Source organism: Cryptomeria japonica, chromosome 10, assembly GCF_030272615.1.
Source record: "Cryptomeria japonica chromosome 10, Sugi_1.0, whole genome shotgun sequence".
In the NCBI taxonomy this organism is placed as follows: domain Eukaryota; kingdom Viridiplantae; phylum Streptophyta; class Pinopsida; order Cupressales; family Cupressaceae; genus Cryptomeria; species Cryptomeria japonica.
Genome location: NC_081414.1, coordinates 189,335,827 through 189,344,579, shown reverse-complemented (window position 1 = coordinate 189,344,579; position 8,753 = coordinate 189,335,827). Strand labels below are relative to the sequence as shown.

The 8,753-nt window shown below is 33.5% G+C and overlaps 1 protein-coding gene across 1 annotated transcript in view; it reads left to right on the top strand.

Annotated features, from left to right (window-relative positions):
• Positions 1-6,474: 6,474 nt before the first annotated feature.
• The window catches only part of LOC131858843 (pentatricopeptide repeat-containing protein At2g33760-like), a 33,134-nt gene continuing 30,855 nt past the window's right edge, over positions 6,475-8,753 (top strand). Inside the window, exons 1-5 of the mRNA XM_059212305.1 lie at positions 6,475-7,025; positions 7,347-7,608; positions 7,753-7,934; positions 8,139-8,475; positions 8,574-8,642. Coding sequence (XP_059068288.1) covers positions 6,475-7,025; positions 7,347-7,608; positions 7,753-7,934; positions 8,139-8,475; positions 8,574-8,642 — 1,401 coding nt within the window. The remainder of the gene's footprint in view (positions 7,026-7,346; positions 7,609-7,752; positions 7,935-8,138; positions 8,476-8,573; positions 8,643-8,753) is intronic.

The following is an 8,753-nucleotide window of genomic DNA, read 5'->3' as shown; positions in this document are numbered from 1 at the left end:
GCTACAAGATGGGTCAATTTTTAGGTAACGAAAAAAAATTAATTTCACAAATATGTGGAAATATCCACCAAGCAATCACATTGGGAATCACAAAAATTATGAGCCACAAAAACATCACAAAGGTTAATTAGAGTTTTGTTAAGAAGTTCAAAATTTAAGATTGTAGTTTAATGTTTTCCTTGATACCTAATAGGAATAGTTTTGGGAAATTAATCCCTTTTAATGTCATGTGTGCCTAACATCTATATATAAACCTTTAACTGCTCATACTAAGTGTTGATATAAAGCTTTACCAATGAATATATGAATTTGTTATTGATGATTGTCCTAAGGTGCCACACTTTCTTGGAATTGGTGGGAGGGAGTCTACTTGTAGGGAAATCATCCTACATGATGATGGTGGCTTCTAGACCTATTATGCTTGCCTCTACTACCATATTTCTTGCATGGAGAAGTAAGCCCATGAGGAAGTACCTTGGTCATAGTTCATGTGTCTGCCCCTAAAATTTGAGTAGGTATAGAGATCTTACAAGTGTATATTCTATTGATTGATTTAAAGCATAAATTAATTCATCATATCATTTATTAAATAAATAAAATATTAAAATCCACCAATTATCCCTAAAATATTTGAATGAAACGTGTTATATACCACTTTAGATCTCTAATTATTCATTAAATAAATAATTAAATATTCAAATTCCATCTTATTTGGTTAACTAATGAATCAAAATTAGTTCACTCATCCATGTAATTAGTCAACTCCTTCATGTAATTGGTCAATTCATCCATGCACTCACTTACATTCACTTAAGTGATTCATACACTCAATCAATTTATGTGCAATCAATTAACTTCTTATATCTCACTCATCAATTTAATTGAGTAATAACCATTGTTTTAATTAAATAATTTTTATCCCACCTAATAATCTTGTTGCCTCTCCCCATTAGATCTATTAATTATGAATCGGACTATCACTTCATGATCAAATCTAAAACATTCATTCTTCCATCTAAAAATCTATAAATTTATCCTCTAATCCATCATTTCATCATCAATATTAATACAAAATTTTGTTATTAATCTAAAAACTAAAAGAATGATGTTGTTATGCTAACAAAATTGTTGGAGTAATTTTAGGACAATTGTCTAATTATTTATTAATCAGGTTCTTTAGTTGCTTTTTCACTTAAGCTAAACTTAGGTGCTTTTTATTATCTAGAGTTTGCTTTTCTAACATGAGTAGAATAGATGTAGTTGAGCTTAATTTAGCTCCTACTTTGCATTGCTTTAGTTCTCCTAATTTTAGCATTAGGTTTTGCACCTAAGGTTACATTCAATCATTCTTTGTGCATAATACAAAATTCTCTATTTGTTATAGAGCATACAATTTTTGCTTGATATCTTCTTTGTGAGAGGTGTTTTTCGTGCAAATGATTCTTGGCTCTTGTGGGTGATCATCAAATTCTACAAAAATGATATGGCATCCACATATCAATGACATCTTGAGCACATCCATACAACACTCAACCAAAGGTTTGTATGAGTTAGAATATAATATTTTAAACTTTATTTCTTAATACTATTAAAATATTCTAATTTCCATGCATACAAGGATGATGGTGTGTTTCTCAATTATGTCATCCATCAAGGTTCAATTTTTTAGTGGTACACTTAGGCTAGGTTCAAAAAATGAATTACTTTAATCTACCTATACACACTTATTTGTGGCTTTAAATTTTATACAATATTGATTATCGTATAAGATAAATTATAGGTGGATTGAAAATTTTCATGACTTATTCATTACTTTATTGCACTAGTAAATCATGAGAAATTTATTCTCTTCATGAACATTTTTTATTGATATGGTAACAATCCATTTCCACGTATCAACATAACTATTGTGCCTCCAAATGGTACAATTGCTAGCTTAATTTTTGAAACACATGATGTTAAATGACTCAGGCTTGGTCAAATTGAGACCTATTTAGTAATTTGGATATATTATATGACATAATTTAATTGTGAGGCAAATCAAAAAGTAGACCCGATATCAATATCAATTTGGATTTGGTATTTTACTTTTATATTTAAGCCAATTTTAAAAGGTCATTTAGATCCCACATAATACCCAAATTTAATACATACTTTGATATGTTATGAAGTATTTTTTACCCAATTTCGATACAAATTGAATTGTTATAGTTTGCTCAATTTTGATATCATATTTTATCTATTTTTTATTAGATCTAGACCCATATTTTATCTAATTATATTGGAATTTGGATGTACTATTTTATTCACTTATAATATATTTTCTTCTAAATTAGAAGAGCTTATTATTTGAAGCATGCAAATAAGTTGTTCATATGAACTAATGATTCTTGGTGGTGAAAATAATTGTCTAGCCATTGTTAGTCGATCTAAAATCCTTTTTCAAGGGCCAATGTTCTATGTAGGATCAAGAACATGGAAAACCTTGCAAGTAGCATTATGAGTTGGCAATGAAGGTGCACCCTACAAGAGAATCTCCAATATTGAAGGGTCAATTCCCTAGCTATCTTAATGCTAAGACTAAAATTGTTGTGGCGAGGATGAAAGGGACACTGATTATAGAAATCAAATAAAAAAAATAAAGGATCATGTTAGACATATAAAGTTTTTTCTACTAGAGCATAGCTTAATAGCTCAAAATTTAATAACCAACAAAAACAATTGTGTACATAACAAATAAATGTCAACAAAGACAAGACTCAAACAATTGAAACAATAGTTTACTTCCTATTAATCTATTGAATTACCAACTATTGCATAAACATTATTCCTCTAGAAACATAGAGCCTCCCTTATATAATAGTAAAGAGAGATGATAATCAACTAATATTTAGGCTCAATAGCTCAATTATACAAACTATCACTTGTTTGTAAATGAACATATAGGATAGTATATATAAACTAAGCTACCTAGCTCACAATAATTTTCCTACCCAAATTACATTTTAAATTTTAAATTGATAGAGAAAGACATCTCTATATATTTTAACAATGTAATTGTTCTTGTTGGGTTGGACACACCTATATGGCCTTTAATAGTTGAATCATGAAGTCTACCACCTAAAACTGCAATATCACAACTGTCATAGTTTAAACTTTCCTCTTTGGTTGATATATATTCATTGGACATGAATGTTTTGTCTTACCATTCTATAAAATTCAAATATTGGATGTGAATGGTCCCATATATGCTACTCTAGCATTGTAAACCTCCTTAGGCTAAGATAGGGGAGCTATATGAATGTCAAAATTGTGTTTTTAGGATGCAAGGTGGAATAATTATATGTAGCAACTATTTTGCATCTTGCGGGACATCAAATGAACTTTATGTAGTAAATTAGATGGTTTACAATAATTGTGGAGAAATTTATGTTTTATTTTTCTAGGAATCTCCAAGAGCATGCCATATGGTCTCTATTAATTTATATTTTAACTTAAACCAATAGAGGCTCCTCAGTCATTATATGTAAATGTCTTATATGACCACACCACCATGTGTCATAATACTAGGGATTTCAATTAAAGACTTATCTAGCTTTTGTGAAAGTTTTGCAAGACATTAAATTGGATATATCTTGGAATATCACATTATGCTCAGTCACTAAGATATAAAAACTCACCAAAAATATGAAAAATTATAAGATACAAAAATGGATGAAAGTAGGATAGCCTGCAAATGCTATAGTCTATTTTTATCAATTAGTCAATTAGATAAGAAGTTAAGATGAATCCACCTCTTATAATGAAGAACTCAATATAAGTACCATATAATCTTTCCATAATAGGCAGTATAAAGTTTGGTATAGTTAATGATGAGGCCTAGAGACTATATATGTATTTATTGAAGCATAATAATGCTAAATTTAAATGATAGTAATAATTTATACTTTGATTAGATAGTATAAATATCCATTTGTGAGGGTGTTACATACAGGGTTGTGTGGTATATTAACCTAAAGGAAAAGCAAGATTAAGATACAAAAATCTCCACTCTCCCTTCTCTCTCCCCCTTCTTCGGAAGATGTCTATTTAAAATAGAGTACATTAAATAGATATTTTAATTGCCTGGGAAGTGGATGTTTGATAATTGGAGGCTATTTATGATTCTTGGTTTATAATTTTTTTATCCATTTAAATCTTATATAGATAACACAACCTATTTTTTGCCTTACATTTTTTGACTCATAGTTCCTTGAAAGTGTCACGAAATTATCCAAAGTTGGGATTTATCCAAAAGTACTTGTGTATACATTAATTTTCATCCTTGAGTGGAGCTTTCCTTAGGATCTCAATAGAATTCTCAATAATGAAACCCTTACTAGGAGTCAAAAATGAATCATGAACCAGAGGCCTCACAATATCTTCCTTGTCCCTTTGGGGGGGGGGGGGGGGGGGTGGGTAGAATTTTCTATTGGGCTTACATCAGAGAAGCTCAAATGATTCCCTTCAAAACAATTTTCTTAGAAGAGTATCTTTGTAAACTTGACATGAGTTGGAAAAATAACAAACGCTATGGTAGTGAGAGCACACCAAAAAAGAAGACTCAAAGTGAATAATCTACTCCCAAACACCCAATTTGGAATTTGCAACTTAATAGTGTTCGGTAGAAGCTTACCAATTTCAACACAAATAAAAAATCTAGAAATAATTAAATATTTCATGTTTTTTTTTGTGACCTTGGCTAGAAAAGAGACAAGAGAATTAACAATAGTTTGAAACATCTATTTGTGCCAATATTCTAGAGGAATATTTGAGAGCCTTACCTAAATAGGGACCTAGTTGAATTTTTCCTTGGACACATCAAATTTGGTAGCTCATCTTTTCAAAAAGAGGATAGATTTTCTAAAGAACCAAGGCCCACCAAGCATAACATCCTTTCTTTCCTTAAGTTTTCGAAAGGAGAAAAGGAAGAACCTATTAGGCATAGCAACCATCTACAATAGACCAAAAATGCTCCACCTCTTCGAAGCCCAACCATAAACATAACCTATATTTATACAAGAGCTTGAGAACATCCCAATGAGAACATTGTCCATAAAAGAAATAAATTTGTTGACCAAGGCATTTGGAATCCAAATTAAGAGGCAAGAGCTAGTAGGGGCAAGGTCATCTCGATAAGGATTAGGAACAACCATAGCAAGAAAAGGATCCACAAATGAAAAACCACATATCTAAGGATCATTCAAAGGATCCTTAAATGACCCGTCCACCTATTAGGCAACACCATCTTTAAGTAACAATAGGACATGAGGAGAGCCAAGAGATGCATCAGAAGGCCCCTCTGTAAAGGCAAAGCCCACCCTAACACCAAGAAGAGATGTTATGGATTAGATATTTCCATGATTTAATCTATATAAATGTTATAGAATAGATGCTATCCATGATTTAATTTTTATATTAAATGTTATAAATTAGATGTTAACCATGATCAAATTGTGAAAATGATTAGATGTAAGCCTGATTAATAGAATTGCTATTTCTTTTTAGCACAATCGGAGAATACCATCTATTATAAAATCATAACCATAAGTATGTCACAATATTTTCATTGGTTGGTTAGTGAGGGTTTGAAAAATATCCATCAATCTTGGTACATGGACCTAGGCATGTTACTACAGATTCTTTTTTACGTCCAACTTTTTTGGGCAAAAATGATGTAAGGAGTGAATTTTGTGGCTCAAAGGAATTTTTTATTTATTATTTTAATCTTTTATCTTTTATCATGGATTATAAACCTTATTAGACATTCATTCATTTTCACAATTAAATCTAGTAGGCAACATACTTGTTTTTAACTATTTTTATAGAGTTTAAATAGTTTAACACCTTATTTGTATGAATTGGGAACCTCACTTTCTATTCATAGACACGAGTATTCTATACTAATGAAAGATGAAAGGATGATATGAAATTCGAGTATAACGCTTCAACATAAAAAAAGAAATAAGATCTTGTTCGTCTACCTCCTAAAATAAATACAACCGATTGGAAGTGGATATATAAAAATAAATAACAAAATTAATTGTTAAGAGACTTACTATTTTAAAAAGCCTTGTCTCAATTGTGAAGACAAGCACCATTAGGATGCTTCTTGCTATGATGATGTGTACATCTATCTCTTGTTTTTAATTTTGATTCTATAGCATTGTTATAACATATTATAAAATAATAGAAACAAACGCGACTGTATCATAGATGAATTGCACAATCAGTTTTAAAAATGACTGTAGAGCTTTTAGAATGCTGAAAACGTTATCATCCTTCTGTATGTACGCCGGGTGTTTTCAATTGTTAATGTCTGTGTGCTTTTGAAAGTTCAAACTACTCGGCAGATTACCTCAAGAAGGTTTTCATTCACTTAAACTTGTTTGGAATAACAATGAACATTTTCCACCGTCCAATTACAATCATAAAATGTCATGGCCCTCCACTACTCATCTCAATCTCACTGCATTATGTAGAGATGGCCAGTTGAACGAGGCGCTGCACATTCTTCTTACCACATACAACCCTCCTGAAGATCACTCTACATATCTTCAATTATTGCAGACATGTATTCTCAAGAAAGCGCTCTCACAAGGGAGAAATGTCCACTCTTTCATCGCTCACAGGCAATTTGCAATTGCTACGCCCACAACTTTTCATAATAAGCTTATTCACATGTATGTCAAATGCGGAAGTTTGGTGGATGCCCGTAAAGCGTTTGATTACATGAAAAAACGAGACAACGTCTCTTGGAATACAATTATTGCAGGGTATGGAAAACATGGTTATCCTCACGAGGCTGTCACTCTGTTTCACTATATGCAACAAACAGGTCTCCAACCGGATCGGTTTACATTTGCCAGCGTACTCCCGGCCTGTGCCAAAATTGGAGCTCTAGAACAGGGTGTGGAAATCCACCAAAGCATAAAGGATGAAGGGATTTTGTCTGATGTTGTTGTTGCAACTACCCTGGTAGACATGTATGCAAAAAGTGGAAGCATAGACAAGGCACGTGAATTGTTTGACAAAATGCCTCAAAGAGACGTGTTCTCGTGGACTGCGATGATTGCAGGCTATGCACAAAATGGATTTGTTGAAAAGGCTTTAGAAACTTTCAAACAAATGCGATTGGCGGGTGTAAAGCCAGATTCCACAATCTTTGCCAACGTTCTCCCTGCCTGTGCCAAAATGGGAGCTTTGGAACAGGGTATGGGCATCCATCAAAGCATAAGGGAAGAGGGATTTTTGTCAGATATCAGAGTTGGAAATTCTCTAGTAGACATGTATGCAAAATGTGGAAGCATAGACAAGGCAAGTGAACTGTTTGACGGAATGCCTCAAAGAGATGTCGTTTCGTGGAATATAATGATTGCAGGATATTCACAAAATGGATTTGTTGAGAAGGCTTTAGAAACATTTGAGCGAATGCTATCGGCAGGTTTTAAACCAGACTCTGTAACCTTCGTCAGCATCCTCCCTGTGTGTGCTAAAATGGGCGCTTTGGAACAGGGCATGAGCATCCATCGAAGCATAATGGAGGGCGGATTTTTGTCAGATATTAATGTTGGAAATGCTCTGGTGGACATGTATGCAAAATGTGGAAGCATAGACAAAGCGTATGAACAGTTCGATGGAATGCCTCAAAGAGATGTCATCTCATGGAATGCAATGATTGCAGGATATACACAAAATGGATTTGTTGAAAAGGCTTTAGAAATTTTCAACAAAATGCGATTGGCGTGTGTAAAGCCAAACTCAACGACCTTTGTCAGCGTCCTCCCTGCCTGTGGCCAAATGGGAGCTTTGGAGCAGGGTATGGATATCCATCAAAGCATAATGGAAGGCGGATTTTTTTCAGATATCAAGGTTGGAAATGCGCTGGTAGACATGTATGCAAAATGTGGTATTATAGACAAGGCACGTGAAGTGTTTGACAAAATGCCTCAAATAGACGTGGTCTCATGGAATGCCATGATGGCAGGATATGCACAAAATGGATTTTGCAAGGATGCTCTACAGTTTTTTGAATTAATGAAGCACTCAGGAACATTGCCCGACATTGTTAGCTTTGGTTGTGTTTTATGTGCATGCAGCCATGCAGGTTTAGTGAATGACGGCTGTACATACTTCAGTTACATGAGTAATCCTTATCGCATTACACCTACAACTGATCATTATGTGTGCATGGTTGACCTCCTTGCCCGCGCTGGCTATCTTGAGGACACCCTAAACTTTATCATTAAGATGCCAGTTAAACCTGTAGTGGTTGTGTGGATGTGTTTTCTTGGTGCCTGTAGATCACATAAGAATATAGGCTTAGGAGTATTTACAGCGTTGCTGCTTCTTGATTTGGATCCTAAGAATGCAACGTCTTATGTTCTTCTCTCAAACATATATGCAGAAATGGGCAGGTGGGGTGAGGTTCAAATGGTAAGGAGATTGATGAAAGATAGAGGAATTAAAAAGATACCTGGATGTAGTTGGATTGAAGGCCATAAAATGGTACATGCTTTTTGTATGGAAGACAGATCGCATCCACAGACACGGGATATCCATGCAAACTGGGAGAAATTGTCTTGGGAGATGAAGTTAGCGAGGTATTTTCCTGATTCAAGTACTTTGCCTCATAATGTGGAAGAGGAAAGAATTATTTCTCTTCCACCATGCTGAAAAGTTGGCAATTGAATTTCGTTTGTTAAACATATCAC